Consider the following 26,803-nt stretch of genomic DNA (forward strand, 5'->3'; position numbering starts at 1 on the left):
ACACCTACATACTGAGTCTGTACCCTAAGTAAAAAGGGTAAACCAAAACACAAGCTTTTTTCAAACTGACCTTCAGTTCAAGAACAGAACTAGAGAGTGTTCTTGCCTGGTTAGTGAGCGGTTCACTCAGAAACCACTTCCCAGTCACTTGCTATGGCAGGCAACTGTGCCAGAAACCCAAGTGAATGAGACGACTCCTGTCCACCAGTGTCGGAGACACAGAACAAAATTATATACAGAAAGCTTCCACGTACTTTATACCTAAAAACTGCTGACAAAAATTTTACACTTAAATACTTTAAATCAAAGACAAATCACAACGTCTAGCACTAGAGAACTAAGAGGAGGTAACAGAACCACAGTGACAGCTGGGTGAAGGGACTCTGCAGCAGGACTAATGAAGGACTAACAAGTGGTCAGAACACTACGGGACTGGGAGCCGAACTGTGTGCCACAGGTGGTAGTGACACCGTCTGTGACGGATCACGAATCCGAGCAAACGGGGAAGGGAAGCTAGACACACCTGAAGATACAGAACCAGACACTCTACCGAGGGTCAGTTTTCACTAGAAAGGGGACAGGAGAGCCGGCTAGGCCTCAAGTGGGGTAAAGACTGCATAGACAGGTGAGAAAGGCTCTGGAGGGACCCTCACAGAAAGAAGCCAGGGACCATGACGATGACGACGACATTAGGCAAAGGCCCACAGGAGGAGAAAAGGGAAGATGGCCATTCCTAACATGAAAGTAAAGTAACTGTACTGCACTGTTAAACTACAAGCTACATCAAAATGGATTAAAAATGGAAACTGCACAGATCAGCATTTAGTAACTTACCCCACTTTGTGGCTCCATGGCACTAGCTCCACACTAGTACTTACTTGATCAAGTTAGAAACTAGCATTTTACATAAAACTGAAGGGTAGTAAAACAGTCATATCTTCCTCCACTTTATGCATACATTAAATAAATGAGAATCCTATGAAAAATGAGGGGGGAAAAGATGTGTCTTCTATGCTATCTATAGAAATTCACTCATTTTCAAAAGAGCAAGTACTAAGAAACTCTCCCAAAATAAAAAATATGACTCCATAGACATGAATCACAAAGTCAGAATTACACTTCTCCTAGATAAACCCTCGAATTAAGCTGAAGTTGGAAGGGGGGGGGCAAGTCAATTTACGTAGATTCAAATAGTGACGTTCTGGAGTGCAAGCTAACTGCCATCAGCGGCCATGGTTTAGTCTGCGGCTCTTCCTGGACACACAGTTGAGGGCTGGCTGGAGGTTCCACTTCACCATCTGTCTCTACCTCCCCTCTCCTCACTAGTACAACCCTGTTCTTCACAGGCCCCTCCCATAAGGAAAGGAAGGACTCTGGGCAATTGCCCCGTTTGGTTCCGACTAGGATGGAAAGGAGAGTGATGGTTCGGTGAGGTCAGGAAAGCCAGGCCACTCAAATTCTTTGAGTCATAGCAAGGAGCTTGACCTTGGGGAAGGGTCTATCAGGTGGCCAATCTGTCTGCCAGCTAATGTCAACAGCAGACATGGGAAGATGAGGTCAGGAAGATAGGTATGGCCTTTTTGTGAGGAAAAAACACAGACAGCTCCAAGTGACACCGCCAAAGGAGGACAGAAATTTCCTTGGCTCACATCGGCCACTTAGCAGGGCATTGGAAACCCTGGAAAGTCTTTCCACTTTGGCGGCGGTGGCGGCGTTCACTTGCTTCCTCAGTCTGCGGTCATCAGAGTGCTGCTGCCCTCCGGGCTGGAGACAGGACTCCCAGACAAGAGAGCAGTAAAGGGAGAAAGGGCTTGGACACAGGATGCTTCGTGTTGAAGCGGTAAGCCTCTTCAGATACACACACCCATGCATTCCTAGCCAAAGATGTGTCATCTGCCTACCTCCAAAAAACGGGCTGGAAAACAAGTCTTTTAGAGCTGAGTACACAGCTGTCTCAAGAGAAGCAAGTTCTCTATTGGTGAAGAACTAGATGAATTCAGGGAAAAGAAAACAGCATCTGCCACAGCTCTGTAAGTCATAGGTGGAAATTTGTTTCATTTTTAAGTACCTGAGAAACTATTCCTAAGAAAAATCACTTCATGCTATTTGAGTCTTAAAAGGTTTTTCAGATAGCTGAATGTGATGTTCAGTTTAAAAGTCAACTTGCCACAAATGAGAATCACCTGAGGAGGGAGTGTCACCTGAGACTGCCATAACTGAGGCGGGAAGACCCACCTGGTGTGACAGCGCCTTCACGTAGCAGCCCAGATGAAAGGGGCATGGAGAAGGCAGGCTGCCCTGCTGCCTTCCCTCTTACAGACCCATTTCCTGCTCATGGCTTTCCCTCTTACAGACCCATTTCCTGCTCATGGCTGCGGATCATTCCTTCACTGACAGGAGAAGCGAGTCTCCAGAACCTGCTAGGTTTTTGGCACCTGATTGGGACTGCTTAGGCAGCTGTTACTATTTCAATGTAAGCTGATATAATAATAATAATAATAATAATAATAATAATAATAATAATAATAATAAATCCTATCTGTCTGTTCCTACAGAACTCTAATACACTATATAAAAATGAACAAATTAGAGTCAAACAAATACGGTGGCATACACCTCCAATCCCCAAATTCTGGAGACAGAGCCTGAACAAACGAGTTTGTAGGCCAATCTGGGCTATATAATGAGACCCTCTCTCAAAAACAATAAAGAGCTGAGAAGACTATCCAGTCAATAAAGTGCTCGGTACACAAGCAGAAGGATATGAATCTGAATCTATTATACCCATGTAAAACTAAATGCTGGTGTGTGTCAGACAGAAGCAACCCTGAAGCTCCTGGCTAAACAAGAGACCTAGTCTTAAAAAATAAGATGGAGGGCATCTTAGGAGGACACCCAACATGAACCTCTGCGCTCCACACACACACATGAGCACGTGTGTACACACACATACACAATAAAAATTAAAGAACACCAGGCGGTGGTGGCGCACGCCTTTAATCCCAGCACTCGGGAGGCAGAGCCAGGCGGATCTCCGTGAGTTCGAGGCCAGCCTGGGCTACCAAGTGAGTTCCAGGAAAGGCGCAAAGCTACACAGAGAAACCCTGTCTCGAAAAAAACAAACAAACAAACAAAAAAAAAAAAAACAAACTAAAGAACAAGAACAAAATTAGAGCAGACGAAGAAAACTCCTGCTGTAGTCTAAAGATGGAGGAGACCTGGCATGGCCTTGGAAGGTAAGGATGACTGGGCCCTAGAACTGTTGGAACACTTTAGTCTGTGGAGAGTCCATGTGGGAAAGAAGCAAGCCAAGGGCTACAAAAGGTCATTCAATATCTGCCCCTCACTAGCTGCTAAAGTGATATGATTTGTAAATTTCAGCACATTCTTGATGCTAAATAATGTCGTTATTTCACATGTTCAAAGAAAATTTAAAATACAAGAAAAGCATCGTGCTAGCATTGTAAGGAAAATCTAAATTCAAAACACATGCCTAACTGAATACACTTAGCTATAGTCCTTATTCTGATCTTTAAATATTACAATTAAGGCCATTCAAATGTTTCAATACTAAATGTAAGGTCACTGATATTTATTCCCCCAGGTCTGAGCTCAAAGATGGGGGTGAAAAAGTCATTCCACTTAACACTTAGCATCTTAAGCTTGTCTACGATTAAAGCCTGCAAGAAACGACCTTAAACCTTAATTGTGGCATGCACAATACTAACAAAAGAGGAAACCAAAGGTGTGTGGAGTCTTGTAAACTGAAGTTTTTATAAAGGCAGCAACAACAGATTCAAAAGGCATTTTCCTCCTAATTGGACTACCAACGAAGCTACAAGCATTGAATCACAGTAAGAAAGTTCATATTACAATTCATTTGTAATTTTTTCCGTAAGTATTGTAAGATCCAAGAACATCCCAAAGATACTCAAAGTAACATAAGGGAATTTTGAAACTGTCAGGAACACTGACATAGGTGGTAAGGACAAACAGACAAGTGGTGATAGAGGACCCTCTCCGTCCAGCTGGATACCTTAGAAGGGAAAATATTACAGTGTTTTACGGAATTCCAGGCAGGAGACTGGCCTGCTTTGTTTTCTACTGCTTCGATAAGATATTGTAACCAAAAGCACTTACACTTTCCAGGTCACAGTCCAACATGAAGGGAAGTAGAGGCAGGAAACTCAGGAACTGAAGCAGAGACCTATGGAACCCTCCTTACTGGTGATCTCTCTTTCCGCGGCTTGCTCACCCTATTTTCTTATACAACTTAGGACCACCTGCCTGGGTCGGCTCTGCCCACACTGGGCCGGGCCCTCCCACATCAATCATTGAAAAAAAAAAAAAATGCTCCACAGACTTGCCCATAGGCCAATCTGATGGAGACAGTTCCTCAACTGAGATTCCCTCTTCCCAGATATAGCTGTGTAAAGTTGACAAAAACTAACCAACACAGGGGCCTTTATACAGTAACTGGTGAGCTTTTAAACACTTTCTACCCGACACTCACCCAGTTCCCTAACTAACACTGTGGCTCCGCATCTGTGAGCAACTCCGGAGGTCCATTACCCATAGGGATTTCTAACTCTGCTAAGTTAAATCTGAGTCTATATGACCTTGGCTGATGTGTGGAAGGCAGCTGCAAAATGAGAGGATGTTTATGGCACAACAGCCCCTGCCTGCCTTTATTGCCAATCCTATCCTCTTTCTAGTTCTAACCCTGCTTTGCAGTTTTGGGGTTTACTGTACTTTATGAGGGAAATTCGCATGCCGTCACGACCATCTGTAATCTGAGAGTGGGGAAAGAACTTGCAGTTTACTTTAAAAGCATCCAGTCTTCTAGGTACCAAGTGAGGTCTACCTAGTCTACATACACTAAACCACAGACACCCAGTAACCAACTTACGATTACTCTGTAATATACATCCATGACAAATCAACACTTTCTATTTAACTCAGCCGTTATCGCTTCCTTTCCTACTTTGATTCTAACTACATTAGTTTTTAATCATTAGGAGATATATCAGCATCTGATCATTTGATCAAAAGTCACAAAGGGGAGTATTTTTCCCTGTTGATTTTTTATTTGTCAAAAGCAGACCCTAACTGAAAGTTTTTCTATTATAGAACCTGAAAGATTTACAACAAGCCCCCCACGGTCAGGCGTGTTTGCATATGCCTGACGGACACTTCCGCCTAGCCACGTCCAGATAGCCATTTCCGGGTCAGGGCATCTCGCATGACCAAGATTCGTGACGTCCCACTAGCCACGTAAGCGCGCAACATGGTCATGTGATCTACGCGCTTGCGTGTAGTAATGACGCTGATCTGTCCACGCCCAGACTTTAAAATCTGGCGCCATGTTCCCGGTTCCTTCTCCTCCACACACGTGTTTCCCGTAGGCCTGTTCACTCTCTGTCCCTTTACCTTTAATAAAACTCTTGTTAGCGGATTCTGCCATGTTTCGTGGCATTTCCTTGCAGGGTAAGCACACAACGCAGCCGAAAAACTAACAGAACCTGATTTAGAAAAAGGAAATTTAAGCTAAAAGTGAAGTACAGAGAAGTAAGAGTGCCTTCCCTAGCCGAGTGCAGAAATCTCCAGGAACAAGGAAGACCAGGAACTTTAAAAAACTGTAGGGAAATATGTCTTGGAACAGAAAAAAAGACGGTTGGATTCCAATGCAAAACCCATAGCTCAGTAGCAGAAGACAGGTATCCTGCCTGGGCAGGCGAGAGGCCAGAGAAAGCCTACACTCCTCAACGCTGCCCCCACGTCCCCTTTACTGCTGTGAAATAGGAAGACAGGATTTCCAGCCTAAAGCAGAGGGATAAATCGCAGGGAATATTGCAAGCAGGCCTGAGGGCCAAGTGCAAGTCTCTTCCCGTTAGGCAATCACACTGCTGGAGTGACAGCATTTGGAAAAGAACAAAAGGAGGTTGGGAAATGCTGAGAACAGAGGTAACAGAAACCACGCTCCGGGCGCTCTCTTCCCTAGCATGTCTGCCGATATCCTCCACAACCTAGAAAGCATACTTCCACCACCCCTAAACCCCAGCTCCTAAAGAACTCTTCCAAAGGCTCTGACACAGGAACAGAAGAAAGGATTCCCGAAGAGACGGGAGTGATGGAGAGTAGGAAGAGAAGTACTGCAAAACTGACAGACTTCTCACAGCTAAAGGAGGATGGAAGTTTCCAGGCTTAGAGCTCCCAGGCTGCCAGTGAGAACAGACCGACACCACGACACAGTCTAACCATTAGTTCAACGGCAAACCTTTCTAAGTCCTTCAGAACGGAAACACACAACAGTTACAGAACTAAACAGTAAGTGTAGACTAGAAGCAGCAGCTCGTGTGCCAATCTCAGAAGGCAGAAAAACTGCTCAAGACCTGGAATTCTGTTAGTAGTTTGTCTCCCTTCCTTTATTTCATCATAGAATTCTACAGACAAGGGTATTCTTCTTGGAGGAAGAGAAAAACGAAATGCAGTACAATGAACAAATCCTAACTAGAAGTCAGAAGAAAACCACAAAAAAACACTAACACAATTAAAAAAAATCCTAGTCTGAAGAGATGGCTCGGTGGTTAAAAGCACTGGCTGCTCTTCCAAAGGTCCTGAGTTCAATTCCCAGCACCCACACGGCAGGTCACAGACATCTATAATGGGATCTGGTATGTGGATGTGCATGAAAATCCAAGCTTCATTTTATCTTAATGATTATTCAACAAGTGGTTCAAAGCAACTGAACCAATCTTAGAATAATTCAGAAAAATAATCTCTTTAAATCCTTGCCTCTCAGAGCACAGCAAAAAACAAAACAAAACTACAGTGATTACAGCACAAAATAGTGAAACTACAAAAAAAATCTAGGGAGACATGCTGTTGTGGGATTTTTGTTCACTGTGTGAAGAGATATTGCTGTGACTGGTGTAATAAAAAGCTGAACAGCCAATAACTAGGCAGGAGGTATATATAGGTGGGACTTCTGGTAGAGAAAAAGAAACTTGGAGGAGAAGCCGGGAGGTGGTGGCGCACGCCTTTAATCCAGTGCTCAGGAAGCAGGGGCAGGCGGATCTCTGTGAGTTCGAGGCCAGCCAGGGATACAGAGTGAGTTCCAGGAAAGGTGTAAAGCTACATAGAGAAACCCTGTGCATGTGTGTGCTTACTGCATTTCAAAAACAAACTACGGAAGTATTACGGAAGGTACAAGGGTTGTGTGAGGAACATAAACTAGTAGACTCTCTAAAGCAAGCCAGGCTAGCAGCACAGAGCTATAAGCAAGAACCTGAGATTCTCTGCACAGCACTGTTAGGAGAACTTCCAGTATCTGCACCTACTTCCTCCCACAGACCCAGTCCCCAGGGTTCCTGTAAGTACAATCTAAGAACACAGGACCGAATATAACATCACCTGAAAGGCCGTCATAACATGTTCTAACTTATAGAACCTTGTATAAATATTAAATGTTCTTAATCTCACTAAACATGGGAGTCTTAACTAAATTTTATGTGTCCTCCAACAAAGATCCTCAATTTTGTTCATGCATGAAACAGAGAGGGGGGATTTGAAAGGAACAGTCTGGCTACATGCTGCTTTGAGAGAAGCATAGACCCACTGCCTCCCAGAGTCAGGAGAGCAGTCCAGGGAGCAGCATGTAATGGCACACAGGTAAAGCCACGGAACACGTGGCAACATACAGATTAACAAAAATGGGCTGAGTTTAAGTGTAAGAGCTAGTCAGTGGTAGGCCTGAGCTCATGGCCGAGCAGTTTTAATTAATATAAGTCTCTGTCTGCTTACTTGGGTCTGAGTGGCTGAGGACCAGGTGGGACACAGAAAAACTTTCTGCTACAGAACAGAGTTTACTGCATACCAGTGGTTTAATCACCCCAAGATTAGAAATCTGCTCTCAAAGAGTACCGGTATCTCCTGGGACAGGTAAAAACGCAAACTATCAGGCCCCACTACAGACAACCAGAAGAGAAACTCTGGGATGTGGTTCAGCAATGCGTGTTTCAACAAACCTTCCAGTTTGAAAACTGTGGTTACACAGCTTCAGGAGTGTGTAATTCTCCTAAAAATGATACGTAAGCTTGGACATCTGCATTTGGCAGGCATTTTTTCAGGATGAACAAGGGAGCCTGTTACTTAGATAGAAACAACAATGTTTGCTCTCAAAGATAGAATTTAAGCTTTCAGACAAATATCTGAATTTTATAGCATTACAAAGCTATTATAACCTTAGCAGTTTCCCAGTAACCATTACCTTTCTAAGACTGGTGTTACTAACAAATGTGCTGCTTGTTATTTTTATCGTAAAGATACTAATGCTTTGAAAGATTTGCATGGCTTACTGAAGTAATAATTCTAAAAGACTAAACCATATAGCTATAAGATCCAATTCTGTAAAATAGGTCAATGGATTTTAATATGCCAGAAATATGAAAAATTCATTGATAAGGCTGCAAATTCTCTTTATGAAAACTAATTAACCAAATTGTATTTTGAAAAAAAAAAAACATTAAAATAGCACTTCCTTCTGCACTCCATTATCTGTTCCATGAATTCAGCTTATATAATACACACAATGTCAGGAATGTCCTCTATCAGTCCGGGCATTAAACTGACTCAAAATACAAAACAACCCCTTTTTTCTTTTCATTAGCCTTTGATTCAGAAAGAATCTAACTGCAAGTGTTATTTACTCTCAAATAATGGAGTCTACGTATTTTTATCTCTACATTTTCATTTACACCGTAAGTCTCAACAGACATAACCTATATTAACAAAGATGCAGTCAAGACAGCCGTCCCCTCTCTCCCCAGTGCTGCTTTCTGCACTGGCGGCCTGCAGTCAGCCACTGTCTGGGAGTACTCTATGGAAAAGACCAGAAATAAATAACGCCTAAGTTTTACATCACAAGTCATTCCGGCAGCAGGGTGGTGGACTGTCTTTTGTGCTGTGTTGTGCCCACTCTGTTTCTGCCCACTGTCACTGCCCCAGCTCGGCTCTCATGGTATTGAAGTGCTTTCCTGACTTCACTCATATTTTAGCTAATAAGCTGACGATTCAGAATCAAGAGAAAGGAGCTAAACGTGTTTCCTTCAGGAGAAAAGATGGAGGCTCTTGACTTAGGGACATTTTGCGAGAAGATCAAGACTACATTCAAATCATTTACTACCAGTGCTTACATTTCTATAGTATTGCTGCTAATCTCTTATGCCTAACTTACCTAGTGAACCTTACAAAAAGTGTGCATGTGTGGGAAAACATCTAGAGCTTGGTATGATGCAGTCTCAGGCACCTCACAACCCTGAGGGTTAGGGAGGATTGCTACACCTTTGAGTATTAAGAGTCCTGAGATGAAGACGTTTGAGAAACTACATTTGACTCAAAGTGTTCTCTAGATATTTCCTCCCAATGAAACATTCCCTACTGGAGGGAAGGGAGGAGGTTCACTTCACAGGAAAGTTGTTCAAAATTCAATATGCCCCGCCCCAAGGATACACACACGAGCAGTAGAAAACTTCTGGAGGAAGAGGCTGTCCCATGGGGCTGCCAGCAACTTGTGTCCAAATTCAAGTGGGGTGCTTTTTGTAGGTGAGCTGATGTGGCTTTCCGGTGATACAGCCTCCAGAGCCTTCAGGCTCCTTGAAGGAACCTCAGTAAACTCACTGTTTCTCCAAGCTAAACTTTGGTGGAATTGTTTCTGCAATCTGTCATTCTTATCATACTTAGGGGTGGAGGTGGGGGCTATGTGTTCATATATTCCCAGGAAAAGTCACACAATACATTAGTACCCAAAGAGGGTGAACAAAGACTAAGACAAGTCTAAGATTTGTAACTGAGGCTGACCCATTTGAAGGTGGAGCACAGGAGCAATCCCGCTATGGCTACTTTGCCCCATGTGGTAAGGGACGGCATACCACCTTGATGTAGGGGAAGTTGTGTATGGTGATATAAGTATCATATATATGGTGATACCACCAATATGGGTGATAATACCCGAAACTGAGGCTGAGTTATCTGAGCATGGAGCATCTTTAGAAAAATCCCAGGGTAGTGGTTTCTTCTACGTGATATGGGGTGTGGCATGCCTCTTAGATGAATGAGGCCTAGCATTTGAGTAAGAGGATGCCTCCAAACAGCTGATGGACTTAGAGACTACACTGTAGTCCCTTCAAAGCAGCACATACTGGACAGGACTGTAAGCAGGGCATGGCAGATAGTGTCCGGATTTCTACTGTTGAGTGGTAAGACATACAACTGAGGCTGAGCTGTCTACTCGGAACTTGCCAGTGTAAGGGAGGGTCACAACAGGAAAAAGACATGTGAATGCTATCTTCCACATTAGCACCTGGTTTGGCAAGAAAAGTGGTGGGAGTGTGTGGGAGCCCGTTTTCAGGTTCCTCGGGGCTTTACCCAGCAGGTCTGCATAGAGAGGATGATTAGGACCATGGGCCCGAGTGCAGGTGTCTGAGATGGTCTGCACTTGGCTGTGCTGGGGGGAGATCTTTTGCTCCACCCCTTGGGCAGAGACAGTCAGGGCCTGTTGGAATAGGTTCCAGGCCCTCTCGAGGCTATCCTTTATTTTCTGTTTATCTCCACAATCTAAATCCTTCTATCTAATATTTTCTGCTGCTCGAACTCAAGAAAACTCTGGGGAACTGTGGGGTTGGTGGGTAAATGACCCAGAGGAGTATGGGGAGGTGAGTTGGAAGTGCTAGATTACCATTTCTTACAACTTGTGGGGTGCACAGGAATAGGGTACAAATTAGATCTGTGCCCTACTAGCATCCAAAAACTCAGAAACCATGGGAAGAACCAAACAGTGAAAAGGAAGATGGCAAGAAGAATCAACAAGACACCTGTCAGGTCTAATTTTCAATACAGAGAAGAGAAAACTGTGGGATTCAACAAGCAGCTGGCAACCTCAGTAAGGGCCCAGGACAGGGACTACAGTAACCAGGGGTAATACACTGCATCTGAAACACAGTGAAAGGGCTCCTCGCACGCTGTTTCACGAAGCTGCTGGAACGTGGGGATAGATGAGCTGTCTGCCTGCCTAGGAACAGAGAAAATGATTACTACAATGACTCATTCCCTACTGGAGACAAAAGCTGCAGAATCTGAGGCAACATGAGGAAAATCAGTCCCTGAGGGACTGGACTTGCTCCTGTGAGCCATTAGGGAGGGATCCTTGGTTATCATCGGCTTGGGCTATATGGTCAGTATGACAAGGGCTACATGGTAAACAGGAGGAAAGAGGAACTGGGTGTAAGAAAGGCCATGTTCAATGTCCCCTGCCAGGTGCTGTATAACAGCTCCCTCCCTGAGACTGAAACACTCCACCCTGCAGGAAGCTCCTTCAACAGGAAGGTACACAACTCCAAGAGCTTCAGGAAGTCCCTCAAACTAACCAGATAATGGCTCTAGGCCCTCCCCTGCCAGAATAAGCAATAAAGGGGGAGAGTTGCTCTCAGAGGAGCAGAGTTAAACTGCAAAGACTGAGGGCAGACCAGCTGCCTGAGGGAAGCAGAAACAGCCCAGCTGCCTGGAAGAGGTTTAGACCAGAGTCACTAGGAAAGGACACTCTCCAACACTTTTATGAGTTGTCACTCATGCTGGGATGGGCTTTGGTGATATGGCTGCCTTTGAATCATTTTTGCTCCTGAAAGTGACCCCAATATAACTCACTGGTTCACCAAGTTGGACTTTGGTGGTGTCCATACTTCGTTCTATCATGGGCTCCCTATCTAGGGTGAGTAGAGACATGTGTGTTTTGTCTCCCCAGGAAAAGTTTTGTCATGTAACACCAGGCCAGACAGGATTATGTTCACAGGACAGTTAACAAAGAAGTTAATTCAGCAAAGATTGGGACAGGGCTTTAGTGGCTTTGCTGAGTGAGATCCATGGTAAAATGTGATCTTTACAAATATTTAGCAAAATTTATCAGGATTTTCTTTACACTCTCTAGACTTAAAAGAATAGTTAAAAAAAAAAACCCTCTGATTTAATGACGTTCTTCAATGATTACTTACAATCAAACATTTTATATTTACAAACAAATGATAAGATAGTTCCCCATCCTGGGAACTGTGAGAGATGGCTCAGCAGTTAAGGATGCTTAGTGCTCTTGCAGAAGACTCAGGTTTGGTTCCCAGCACCACAGTGGGCAGCTCAAACTCCAGTTGCAGAGGATCTAACTCCCTCTTCTGACTTTTGAGTTCCAACATGCACATGGTATATATACATGAACTTATGCAGACACACACATACACAAGGGCTAAAACAATCTTAAAAACAAACATCCTAATAATTGTAAATGTTCTACTATCCTACTTACTGAAGACCTTTACTTTAAGTGCCCAAAAAAAGGATTAGAGGGACATATCCACCACAAATCACCATTACTTGACTTGGACTGGTAAGATAATGGACTCTTTTTTTTTTCTGCACTTTCAAATTTTAGATGATTACTTTTACTATAAGGAAACCAATCTGAGAAAGCCGTGACAACTCAAAACATAATTTTATTTCTCATTACTCTGAAGTTTCCATTGAGTAGCCCAGACCTAATGACTTTAAGGCAGCCAGATACACAGGTTTAAAATCTGTTTCACTTAATAGCCATGTGACTTCTGACCTTGGCATAAAAAGGTAGATTAGTACATTAAAGTTATTATTTCTAAATATAAGGAAGTCAGACTTGAGATTAGAAATATTAATCTAAAAAGCCAATTCTTCAATGTGAACTGAAAAAACCTATATTAAAGTTCTTGTTTTCATATAATTCCAATAGAGTGACAATTAGACATTTTGTTGCCACACTTGGGAAACACTGGCTAAATCAAGTTTTTAATACCTTGCTCTACAAATTAGTTCAGAAGATTTTTTTTTCCAAATGAGATTTTTCCTACACAAAACATCTCTAGTCCAGACATTATTTTACAAAATAGCTAACATGCAAGCATTAATTGTAATTCCGTGTCACCGTTTTTTAAAAAGTCAAATTTCCATAGTCAGTATGAGAAGGTAAGCATCTGGAAAAGGAGAAAGGCACAATGTAATAACAGGATGGATAGGACCATCAAAAATGGCTCCCCTAAATGTATCAGAATGAGGGCATCCAATACCGTTAGATCTACTTGGATACAACCAACCTTTTCAAAAGCAAATTAGCTACATAGTGGGACATTTCATTCATGTTTAAAACTATAATTGGTGATATGAAGACTAGCTTTTAAGAATTGTGGATCAGTAGATTCTTTTTAAAGTCAGTTTGACCTTGCAGTTAACAGAAGTCGTCTGTGTTACTTATCAATGTTACCTGAATCAGACAAATTTTCAAAAAATTAGGCTCAAACCCATCGTCCCAAGTGCTTAGGCTTTACTAAGACCCCAAGAAACTCACCCTCGTCAAAAAACTTTTAAGGCCTGGCTTGGCGTACGCCTTTAATCTACAAAGCGAGTTCCAGGGCAGCCAGGGCTGTTACACAGAGAAACCCTGTCTTAAACACCTCCCCACCAAAAAATATAGGAGCACAGTATTTTTCAAACAATACAGGAAAAGTCCATTTCTAGATGTTTGTTTCTTGCACGTGGCTTGTTTGATAGTAAGCAAAGAGTTTTTCTTTTACTTCATCCTCACACTATAGCCCTATTCAACCTAATCGTGCTCAATTCTGATCATGAACCCACATGAATGACACACAAGGCTCAGCTCACTTTTTATTACAAAATGCGCAATGATAGAAAAATAGAAACTTAAGTGGTAAACAATATAAACTTATCTGGCATGCTAACATCAAGGGGCCCCAAGTGGTAAGCACCCTCTCTCTCACTGAGGAAAGCCAACTGTTTGGATGGCACAGCAGCATGTGCAGGCTCCAGGTCAGTGGTTCTCAACCTGCAGTCTCGACCCCTTCCTGACACATATCAGATGTCCCCTTCGTGACACATATCAGATATCCTGCATATCAGATTTACATTATAATTCACAACACTAGCAAAATGACAGTTATGAAGTAGCAATGAAATAATTTTACAGTTGGGGGTTACCTCAACATGAAGAACTGTATTAAAGGGTCACAGCATTAGGAAGGCTGAGGACCACTGGCTGAACCCATCCTTTTTATTAGGAATCAGTCCCAACACAGACACTGTACTCCTTCTTCCTGACACTACTCACCTATCAGACCTTCCCAGCTTCCCTCCATGTGCAAGGTGCTGTGTGTGAACACATGCACACACGACGTCACAGTCCAACCTTCAGGAAGACAACCTGTGGACTCTATGCTTGCTCATGCCAAGTCCTCCTAAAGAAAATCCATGCACTGAAATCTTCCAGTGTGACAGGATTAGGAAGTGAGGTCTTCAGATAACTTAAGTGAAATTTCGAGCCTTCATAAAACATGAGAGTGCTCATTTACACGTTTTCTCTTTCTTTGTATCTCTCTCTCTGCTCACCACATGAGAATATACTAAAAAGTTGGCAGTCAGCAACTCAGAAGACAGCTCTTACCAGAAGCCAACCTTCTGGGGCCCTAATCTCAGACTTGCAGCACTGTGAGTAATTTTTGTTATTTACAAGGCACTCAACTATTATACTTGCATAATAACAGCCCAAACTGACTAAGATAACAAGTAATAACATAAATGTTTATGTACCTACTAACTGCTTTGAAATGCATGTTTAACAACAATGTACAGAAAGTAAGTTTAAAAAAATTGAAAAAAAAATAGAATGAGGATACAGAAGATGAAAATATTTTGTTCAACTGTATACAATATGTTTGTGTCTTAAGTATTACAAGAGAATTAAAAAGTTTAAAAATGTTTTAAAGATTATAAAGTAGAAAAATACTGACTAGAGATGGCAGTACAGGCCTACTACTACTCATGGAGTGAAGGGGAGGATCGGGAGACCCTCACTCCAACAAACAAAAGGTTAATACATCACTGAAGAAAAATATAATTTATAAATTAGGGTGAGGGTAAGTATACAATCTCAAAAAATAACAACCATAACAACAATAAAACAAACAAAAACTACAGTAGTATAGACTGAGCCTTCCTATTCATTTTCCAAATTTTGCAAACTCCACTTATGTCTTTAAGGATATACCATGTTTCACTTTTCATATTTCGCTTTACTGTGTTTTTCCCATGTTTACTTACAAATACCCATCACTGTGTTCCTATCAGAATTCAGACACTGACATGATACTGGACAAGTGTGGAGCCTAGAAGCAATACCACAGAGCATACCTGTATATCAGGCTGTGCCTTCCAGGTTTCTGTAAGCACACTCTGTTGGTCACACAACAAAATCACGGACGGATTTCTCCAAACTCATCCCTATCATTAAGCAACATGGACACTGGAAGTGTGTGCATACCTAGTGTAACCACCTCCTCCCGAGGATGGGTTGAGCCCACTCTGTCAGACTCGCCTCCTCCCGAGGATGGGTTGAGCCCACTCTGTCAGACTCGCCTCCTCCCGAGGATGGGTTGAGCCCACTCTGTCAGACTGAGCAAAGGTGGGTGAGAAGGCCGAGGAGTCTAAGTTCGATTCTCCTCACCTGCCGTGCTGCCTCACTTGTTGATTTTCTCTGAAGTCAACTGCTATGTTGTGAGCTGCTCTATGAAACTGAATACCTCAGTCCAGAAACCTTCAAGGAACTGTCAGCTACCAACCCGGACACTTACCTAACCCAAGATCCAGTAATTCCAATATGTTTTTGTTCAAGAAGGAAAAAACCCTATGCCCACACGACAAGATTTCAAGAATGTATGTCACAGCAGCTTTATTCATAACAGTCAAAACTGGAAACGGCCTAAGAGTCCATCAATGGAAGAGAGAAACAAGCTTGGAGATAGCACACTGATAGAATGAACTCTACTGAGCGTGGGCAGGAACTATTGATCTATTATAGGGGGTGTGAACTGTACAGGATCCCTTTTATAGAACTTTTAACACGTAACTGCTAATCCCAGAAAAGCGAACTTCCTGACTTTGTGGTGACTTTCTCTAAGGAAGGGTCTGAGTTGTACAGTGTCTGTAGGCATCAAAACTCAGCTGACTGGGGGCACTTACTCAGTTGTCTGTAATTCACACTGACATGCATTCAAAGAGTCTGAGACACTGAGGAATATCTAAGGAGACAGCGTAAGGCAGAAATATAAGCAGTCTTACATAACAGTTTGCTTGTTGCTTTTTTCATTATTGGAGATGTGTTTGTAATGTCATCAAAGAGCTTGTTTACTCTTTAAACCTTTGGGGCAAAAGAGAAAGATTCTTCATGCATCTCCCTAACTCTAAGCTCCTTATGAACTATAAAAAGAGGTCATTTACTGCACAATTTTAAGAAAACACAAGGTACACGCAATCCCATTTTCAACCAGCGATTTGAAGTCTAGGAAGGAATTTACAAGCAAGTTCCTTTTCTTCTCCCACAGTGAGACCTTTCAGTCAAGAGGAGCCGGGCTCAGTGGCACAAGCCAATAATCCCAGCACTTGGGAGGCTGTGGCTGGAGCATCAGTGAGCCAACCTAACCTAAAGAAGACAGACTCAGGCTCTAAGACACTAAGAACTGAGTAAGTCACAATCGAGGTTGCTGTCGGCAGTAATAAAGAGCAGAAGGGCACAGGCCGCACCGATCCCCACTCCAGGACGAGGCACTTGGACTCTCTTTTTGCCACAGATTAGAGGACACCATGTATTCAGCTACAACAGCTGGCCTGGAGGCGGGGGATAGTATCCTTATGAAAAATCAGGCTCTGGAGTGAGTTGGGCAACTTTTGTGGGATTCAGTGTGTGCTACATTCTATTTTTGGCTACTTTTGATACTAAATGCTTTATAATATTTAGGACAATACAAGAATATGTTAATTAACTATACAGAAGCCCATACCAAACATCTTCAATGTAAAGTAAAAACTAGGCTGGGCACGGTGGAGGCTCTGTGAGTTTAAGGCCAACCTGATCTATATAGTGAATGAATTCAAGGACAGCCAGAGATATGTTGAGAGACCCTATCTCAAAAACAAAACAAAACAACAACAACAAAAATACCATGACGGGATGAGTCAGTGGTTAAAAGCACCTGCTGCTTTTCCAGAGGACCCAAGTTAAGTTCCCTGTCACCACTTCATACAGCTCACAACCACATACAACTCCAGCTCCAGGGTATCCAACACCCTCAGGGGACCCCCCCACACACACACATGCACATCCCCATAGACACACACATATACACATATATTAAAAAATACAATTAAACTTTAAAAATAAATAACTATTAAATACTGAGATGGCAAAACTGAACCTTTAAAAAAAATACATCTGAACTCTTTTGTAAAAAAAAAAAAGCCGGGCGGTGGTGGCGCACGCCTTTAATCCCAGCACTCGGGAGGCAGAGGCAGGCAGATCTCTGTGAGTTCAAGGCCAGCCTGGGCTACAGAGTGAGTTCCAGGAAAGGCGCAAAGCTACACAGAGAAACCCTGTCTCTAAAAACCAAAAAAAAAAAGAAATTTCATCAAAATTTTACCAGTTTGTTACTAAAAATACATCACTATTAGGAAATGAATTAAGGTAATTTCACTTTAAAGTTGTACCTAGAAAGTTCTATAGTGACCTGGTGTAGTAGTGTACACTTAGAATCGCAGCATTCCAGAGGCAGAGACAGGCAGATTTCTGTGAGTGTGAGGCCAGCCTGGTCTAAACAGCCAATTCCAGGACAGCCAGGATTACACAGTAAAACCCTATTTCAAAAACAAAACTAAACCATCTTTTTTGAAGGATTTCCTAACTGCTCCAAGCCCAGAATTAACAACCTCTTTTTCATACTCCAAAAAACAGTACAATATACTCCGTTACACTTTGTGAGATTCTGTTATTCTTTAAAGCCCCTCACTACCTAGTGCTGTGAAGTTATTAACTATCTGCCTCTCCAAAGTTTTGCCCGTGTTTAACACATAATGAACTATTAGCTATAATTTTTAAATTTTTCCATCCAAGACATTTACCTATCCCTAGGGGAAAAAATATATACATATATGTGTGTGTGTATGTGTGTGTGTGTGTGTGTGTGTGTGTGTGTCTACAGTAACAACCAATTAATAGTCAACTAACAAGTACTTTTAATGACTCAGCATACATCTAATGGAAACTAAACTTAAGGAAGCTCTAATGTTCTACAAACAAATATGAAAGTGTAAGTTAAGTACAGAATGTTGGGGGTTTTTTTTGTTTTTTTTTTACCATGGAGAATTCAATAATTATTGTTTTGTCTGTTTTCCACAAATGAGCCAAACAAATGAGGTTAAAAAAAAAAAAGTAGGCTGTATGGAGGTTAGGTCCTCCTAACTACAAAATAATTATATGAGGCCGTTTCACTGTTTGCAGTCCACTGAATGTGGGTCCACAGAAAACAACTGCAAGCCATTTGTGGAGCTAGCCATGACTGGGAAAGGCCCACTCCTCTGTGGATTCATTCTAAATGAGGAAACTTATGCACAAATAGATATAAGTAGCATGTTGGTGGTTAGAGATTTGTGAGACAACGTATTAATCAGATTTGGGGAAGAGTACTTGGAAGTAAACAGTCTCAGCTGATTTATTAAATAAATCAGACTCAGACCTTTCATTTAACCTAAAGAAAAAGAAACCATGTATAGTGACAGAGGCCCGAGGTCCCAGCACGTGGCAGGCTGAGGCAGAAGAATCTTGAGCCTCGACCTGTCTTGACAGACAGAGAAAACAGGTGAGGAAAGAAAGAAAAGCAAGACAAGAAAAAGATATGCAATTTCATATGAAACCAGCAAGAACTTGAGTTTTCATCTGGTCAGATGAAAGCCCACTTCTGAGCCGGTTCACCACACTCAACAGTTAGTGTCTAAATATCCAGCATAGCTCCAACAATCTGATGATGATTTCCAATGTTTATCATACCACTGGTCATTCATTACCCATTACTGGATCACAAACACAATTTGCTAAAAATTAAGTGGGAGATTATATAAAATACAAAAGTACAACACACATATAAGGGAGAGTGTGGTTTTCATTTCCTGAAAGTTCTGATTAAATTTTGACAATAAAATATCTATTTCTAAGTATGGGCTGAAAATGCAATCTGGTAGTTACCCTTTTCTATAATTCCTAGACGAGTACTTTCTCCCCCCAAAGCTGCATAACTTAGGAACTCCTCACTGCAATTACAAAACCAAGTACAGATTATCATAGCTGAAGCTCCAAATCAAACTGCTGACTCAACATCCACGGTCCACTACAAGCTCACTTGAACACGTGTACATCACTTTCTATCTGTAAACGAGAACGGTAGAACCTGCCAAGTGGTAGAAAACCATCATACATAAAGTCCTTAGTCGAAGTTTACAGAACAAATCGAAGGAGTAACACCCGCGGAAATGGACACCAAGAAGAGCTGGAGGTGTATAGCCCACTGGTAGAGGACTTGCTCAACATAAGCTAAGTCCTAATGTTCAACAGCATCAAGACAAACAAGGAGCCGGAGAGACGGCTCTCATGGTAAGCACTGCTTACTCTTCCAGAGGAACTGAGCACCCATATTGGGTGACCCACAACCTCCTATAACTCCAGCTCCAGCAAACTGCCTTCTTGGGTCCTCCACAGGCACACTCGCGCACACACACTGGGCAAATATTCACACAGACACACAGGTGCTCGTGAATAAAAGCAACAACAACAAAAAATTTTTTTAAAGAAAACATTTTAAGGGGGGGATCTTTGGTATTTTATTTTAAAGGTGAGCCTTTTAATTTTGTATCCTTCTGTCTTCTTTGAATTTATAATGCATATGTAAAGTACATACTCCAAATGTAATGTTTTAAAGTTCATAACCTAATTACTCTTTATTAAAAAAAAAAAACAGGAAGTATCAAGGCAGTGATTATGGCCCTTTTGTTTTTGTTCTCCATTTCTGTGTTTTATAAAACATGTTGTCTTTCTAAAAGAAAACGACTTGCTCAGAAGGGGGGAGGGGCAAAAAAAGTAAAGTCCAGCGTTTAGGAATCTGTGCCTCTTTGGAGATTTTTTCTTGCCAAAGACTTCTTAACTAAATCCCCACTCAAACAACCTATCATCTTTGTCTCTAAGAAAACGAGCTAGCTGAGACAAGGTAAATACACAATGGTGGCCTGCGGAACTTGAAAGCCGCTCTTTCTTCCCTTATCCTAAGGCTCACAATACCCTTATCACTATTGTCTCGGACAGGCCGGTAGCAGTCTTTCCCAACAGACTGTAAACGTCTTAGCAAAGGTGGAATTCCACAAACTCCATCCGTCTTGCGTTGTGTTACTAAGAATAGGGCAGACTCTTAAACACTTGTTGAGTTACCGGACACTTCTCTTGGCTCGGGCTGTCTTCAGGAGGCACAACCGTGTCAAACAAAACGAGCACACAAACGACAAAGCTATTCTAAAGCGACTCCAATCTAACTTGTCTCACAACACACTCCGAACTGAAAAAGTTTTAAGTATGTCCATATCCAGGGTCAACCACGACACGGAGTTTACCTAAGTTGAAGCACCACGGTTGCAATCGCCAAAGAGTGGATTCACACTCCCCTTCCCCTTTCCACGCCCCCACCAACTCAGGCACGAACTTCAGGTCTCAGGGTAAGGTGTAAAAAGAACACCAGCCAAGCCCCTACTTGTCCCGCTGCAACCTGTAACTCTTTTTGGTAGTCCGATCTCCCGCCCTCCACTCCCAAACCCGTAAAAGACAATTCCAAAGTCTCCCACCTGCTGCAAAGTGCAGGGGAGAAGACTTTCGGCCGGCCATGTCCTTCGCATTCACGTTCGCTGCGTCCACCAACCTCTTCACCCGGGACACGTCCCCATTGCGACAGGCCTCCAGCAGCTCCCGCAGGGCCCCACTTACGGCTGGGACCCCCGGGCCCAGGCCCGCCGCCCCGGGTCCCAAAGTCGCTGTGGAGCCAACTCCGGCCGCCTCGGGGCTCTCCGCTAAGCTCGAGCCAGGGGAGGACGGCGAGGAAGACGAAGAAGAAGTCGGGGAAGAAGTGGACGACGCGGAGTTGTTACCGCCACCGCCGGCTGGGCTGGGAGCCACTCCGACGGCGGCGGCGGCGGCGGAAGCTGCCGGGACCGCGGCCGTAGCTGCCACCGTGCAGACGGCGCCGTCCACCGGGTCGGGAGATCGCGGCCTGTCGGGCGGGTCCCGGCTGCCATCCCCCTCTGGCAGCGCCAGGCCGTGCCGCGGGGAGGCGAAGGGCGCCAGGCCGCCGGCCGTGGGCGAGGCCGGGGTGGGTCCCGGGGCCAGGCCGGGGCTGAGCGGCGGGGGAGGTGGCGGTGGCGGCGCCGAAGCCCCTGGGGCGGGCTGGAGCTGTTGTTGATGATGGTGGTGATGATGCTGAGAGCGACGCGACGCCGCCATCTTCCCACTCCCCCACTGCTGTCACTGCGGCAACGGCGCCACCGCCCGCCCTCACTTCCGGCTTTTGGGCCAATCAGAACCGAGCATACCGGAAATGATTCTTGCCGAAGAGGGTGGAGCCCGAGAGAAGAAGGGAAGTATTGGGAGTTCAGAGACCAGCCAGCCTGGGGGCGTGGCTTTGTAGGAGGGAGGCGGGCTTTTGTGACGCCCTGGCGGGCTGGCTTGGCCGATTTGAAAGCTATGTGGAGCCACTTTCCTGCCGGAGGAAGTTCCTCCTAACTTCACCTTCTGCGGGATTGCTTTGGCCTGAGGAAAAGGTGTCCGCCCAGTCCCCGCTTCTTGAAGCAGATATTGAAGTGTAACTTGATGCCAGCACCCATCCCATGTCCTCGCCTGAAAAATGGAACTAAGAGTACCCACCTCACAAAATTGTTGGCGGGGATTAAGTGAGCTAAAGCATGCAAAGCGCTCCGAAGCATACATAACTCTAAGTAGCACTTTGGGAATTTTTAAAAATGCAGGGTTAGATCTCCCTACACCCCTGTTATTCGCGTCGGTCTCTTTCTGATACAGGACAGGCAAGACGAATAAGGGCACTTTTATATTCTATAAGGGTACATTTGTACCTAATACTGTAGAAAGGAATTCGTACACGTACACGTTGTCAATAGCTCGATTTGTTTGTTTTAACTCGGGGTGCCTTGAGAGGAATGCCAGGCTCAGCGGCTATGGGAGTATGAAAACTTAGCAAACCTAACTCGACAGAGACTAAGGAGGGGCAGGTGCAAGCAGTGAGAAAAGAGCACCAGCCACGACTCTCAGAGAGCAGGCTGACCACCTTACCAGAGAGACAGGGCCAAACTCTGGGATGATTGACATTCCTTGTTCCCGTTTGCTAGCTGGGAAATGATGAGTAAAGCAGCTCTCTAAAATGTTAATCCTGTCTTCTCAGATTACAGGCCCTCTGAAGGAAGCAGTTCAAAGATTCATCCATTCTCTACTTGTTGGTTGCTCCAACGCTGATAGTCTGGCGAGAGTTTTCCCTGGAAATTTTCTCACTCTGTGACTTTGCTGGATCCCAATTTTAAATGGTGATTCAGGTAATCACAATTGAAATTCAAGCTCTGCCATTTCCTGATATGTATGTACATTCAAGCAAGTTACTTAACGAAACATTCTGCCAGTTTCCCTTTTGCAAGACCAACAAATTTGATTAAATTTTAATTAAAATTAAGATTTTTTTCTTATTCTATCTTTGTACTTTTATTTCCCATTTTAATTTTAACTAATTGTGAAAATGTTTCTTTTTCGTTTTTTTGTTTGTTTTTAAGTTTGGCCCTTTCCCCCTCCATTTCTCTCCACTTCCCTCTTCTCTCCCAAACTAAGATTAAAAACCTGAATTCTGTCTATAACGCACCACTAAGGTGCCATTTTCTAGAGCTGTTTTCTTCTCTACACTTCCTATTACTGTAGATTTTGTGTGGTATCAAGAGATATACCCATGAATGAGATAATTTCAGTGAGGTCTCTGCTTCATTCCAATTGTTCAATAGTGAAATAGGCATTGTGGAAGTACACACTAATAGCATTATTCTAACAGAGTGGACACATGAAGAGTCTTTCCCAAGGAAAAAAAACCAAGATGGATCAAGCAGAATATTAAGCCAATGATTGTTTCAAGTGTTCATTATGAAATATAATTAGCATAATGTTAATATTCTCATTTCAATGAATGGGTGAATTTTGGCATATCAACTGAATACAATAAGATTAGGAACATGAGTGGCGTTTGGTTTTCATCGACTCTAGGACTACAGGTTATAAGTGTAACATTATCTTATGTCTTATACATTTGTGCCCTTTTCTACAGTGACATTTGACAAAGGGTAAGGCTATAGCAGAGAACACAGTGAAACTAAAATCGGGCCACAACATATGTTCTCATAGTTTTGACTCTTTTTCTGTGCACAAATGGTATGACATGTGACAATCTAATTCATAAATCTTTATACATTTCAAGAAACACGTTCAGGTTCCCTCAAACAAAAATGTCAATGGACAAAACTTAAATTTACAATAAACTCAGAAAATATATTTTATTGACTATGAACATACTGCCCTGCCTTAAATTCCTTATCCAGAATCCAAAAAATGTAATCAGTCTCCCCTCCAAAAAAAAATTGTACCCAAAGCATTTCTGAACAGTGAAATCCATAATCCAACTTGTAAAAAGGTATGTCAACAGTGTTATTTGGATGAATGAAGCAAGAAGTGGTAATTGGGTCACTCTTTGGATGTTCTACAACTCTGCAACAGGCATCCACTATGGATTGATTACTACAAACCTGGAGATACAGAAAGACCCACTTACCCAAGGTTTTGTATTTATTTTTCAATCCATGACCACATGGTTTCTCATGAAGGAAACAGAGCAAGGGATGGAACTCTATTTGTTATGATGATCACCAACACCAACGGAATAGGTTCCCTTTTCATCATCAAAATTTGGAAAATTCTTATGATGACTATAGAGCAGAATGCTAGGTCAGCATTGTTCTCTTGAGTCTTCTTAACATGGAGTATTTGGGAGTGGAGGTGAATCACCACAATGTATCAGAAATCAATTGTCCTTCTGCCCCTTGAGTGTTCTCTGAAAGGGAAACATAAAGAATGTTTCATCTCATCATCCCCCGATGGACATTTACTCATATATTGCAGAAAGAAGTAATGGTCAAACTATTTTAAAATGCATTTATTTTGTCTGCTTATCAGAGCAAAATAAATAAAGTCTCTGCTGGATAGCATGAAAAGACTGAATTGCCTGAAACTGATCATAATACATTCTGAAAATGCATTCAGTCAATTGGAAATAGCTTTTTTCATCCTCAGTGGAGAGTAGCAAAGGTGCTTAACATTAAGTATTTATAAAGTGTATGGGCTCAGAAGGACTAATGTTGAGTTCTAGACAGGAAAGGGCAGCTATCACTACTTAATCTGTGGTTGTGCACAGGTCCATGAGGGATAGATCCATCATACTAGATACTAGAGGGATACACTGTGCTAGAGAAAGCAAAACCTAGAATCTAACAAACAAAAGAATTGCATCTCTAACAATTATTAGTCAGCTAGCCTGGGTAGATACATTTCAACCTATGAACCTGACTTTACTGGAGTCTTGTCATGAGGATTCCTTGTCATAGGAAAAAGCCCTATTTTTTGTAAGTACTCCTTGAATGTTAGTTCTGTTCTCTTATGTGGCAAACATAAAATTAACAGGACATACAGCCACTATTAATAACTTTCTCCTCTCAACTTCTTTTATGATGAAGATAATAATTAGGAGCAAATATCTACCATTTCACATGTAACAGAATTCTTTTTGTTTGTTTGTTTGTTTTTTCAAGACAGGGTTTCTCTGTGTAGTTTTGGTGCCTGTCCTGGATCTTGCTCTCTAGACCAAGCTGGCCTTGAACTCACAGAGATCCACCTGGCTCTGCCCCCCGAGTGCTGGCATTAAAGGTGTGCATTACTACCACCCGGCTCCAGAATTCTTAAAGATTGATTTGTTTGTTTGATTAATTCAGAAGTCCCTCCAATCTCCAAAAATTGAGAATCACAGTAAAGTAGCGTTTTATCATTCTCAAAAATATTTACACAAAAATCATGTCCAACTGATTTAAAAATACAAGCATACATTTCCTAGGCCATTCTATTGACAGAGAAAAATCTGCTAACTAAAAACAAACAAACAAACAAACAAACAAAAACCTCTGTTTCTGGAATGTTATGATATCTGCTTTTCTCCATGGTAATTACGTGAACTCTCTTTGAAGGTTACACCATCATAAATAAGCATGAGTTCCATGTTTCTGTCTCAGTCATACTTGGCTTGATTATTCTATTCATACATTTCCAATTGATCTGCCCCACATATGAGTTCATTAGTAGTATTTCAGATCTATTAAGTCCAATTATTCTTTGATGTCCTGTATAATGCTTCCTTGGCAAATCCGCCAGCACGAGGCAGAGCTATAACTTAATCAAAGCAGCGTCATTTTCTCACCTTAGTCTTAGAAAAATATGTCATTCTTACATCAGAAATGCCCATGGTGCCATTGGCCCAGATATCTCCATACAGGTGTTACATTCTCATAGCTAAAGTTCCAACCAGACATCTATGTGAGTCATAATGACAAAGGTGACCAACAGTTGCCATGGCAGCCATCATACTGAATGAATTGTGTCAGACGAGGTTTGTTAAAAAAACAAAAACTTCCTATGAGACAAGAAAAGGACAGGACAGTAATTCAAAGCTGACATATCTAACTTGAAGTTGCTTTATATAAAAGATAACTTCCTTTAAGTACCAAGGGCACTTGATGCTATAGAAGTTAAGAATGTGGATTCTACATGTCAAATGCATGTCAAATATGCATCCTGACTTTGTCACATTGAGGATTAATGCATTGGCTACCCTACAGTTTTGGGGGATGCATGTGCATGTATGTGCACACATGTGTGAAGACCAGAGAATAACCGTAGACATCCTTCCCCAGGTGCCGTTCATCTAGTCTTTAACTGAAAGACAGGATCTTACCTCCCGGAACTTGCCAAATAGACTAAGCAGGCTAGCCAACGAGTCCCAGGGGTCTGCCCATCTCTTTCTCCCAGCTCTAAGATAACAAGCACATGCCACCATACCCAGAGCCAATTTAAAAAAAAAAAAAAAAAAAAAAAAAAAAAAAAAAAAAAAAAAAACATGGGTTCTGAGACTCAAACTTGCAAGGGAAGTATTGTGCCAAATGAGCTGTAGCCATAGCCCCTGCCAACATACATTTGAACAGAATGGTTAAAAACTTGTTTACTCTACTTAAATGTTTTCGAACTAAAAATACTCCTTTCCTTATGAATGGTTTTTCCTCAGAAGTAATTAGAATACACATGTGTACTCCATTAAAGACTATCTCATGCAATATACACAACACACACACACACACACACAGCTTGTATAGCATTGACAAAAAAAACAGAACTGCTTTTTGATAAAAATCAATGAATGAAAATTATTTTAGTTAAGTGATAAGTATGTGCAATTTCTTGTACCAACTTGTCCCTATATCTTATCTGTGGATATTTCTTTTGGTGTTCAATTGTTTACCATAAAATATTCAGGATGAGTCATATACATATAATATATACAATACATAATATTATATAACACACACACACACACACACATATATATATATAAAATCCCTGGAAGTCATAAGCATATTTAGAAAAGTTCCCAATGGTTCCGGAATGCATTGGTAAGGAATGCATGCACAATGATATAATGACATGTGCAACTTTAGAGAT

The 26,803-nt window shown here is 42.3% G+C and overlaps 1 protein-coding gene across 1 annotated transcript in view; it reads right to left on the reverse strand.

The window, feature by feature from the left end:
• The window catches only part of Tnks (tankyrase), a 148,886-nt gene extending 127,423 nt beyond the window's left edge, over positions 1-21,463 (reverse strand). Inside the window, exon 1 of the mRNA XM_052752011.1 lies at positions 20,794-21,463. Coding sequence (XP_052607971.1) covers positions 20,794-21,445 — 652 coding nt within the window. The 5' untranslated portion in view covers positions 21,446-21,463. The remainder of the gene's footprint in view (positions 1-20,793) is intronic.
• Positions 21,464-26,803: the final 5,340 nt, after the last annotated feature.

The sequence above is a fragment of the Peromyscus californicus genome, unplaced genomic scaffold (genome assembly GCF_007827085.1).
Source record: "Peromyscus californicus insignis strain IS unplaced genomic scaffold, ASM782708v3 Scaffold_23__1_contigs__length_62951481, whole genome shotgun sequence".
NCBI lineage: Eukaryota > Metazoa > Chordata > Mammalia > Rodentia > Cricetidae > Peromyscus > Peromyscus californicus.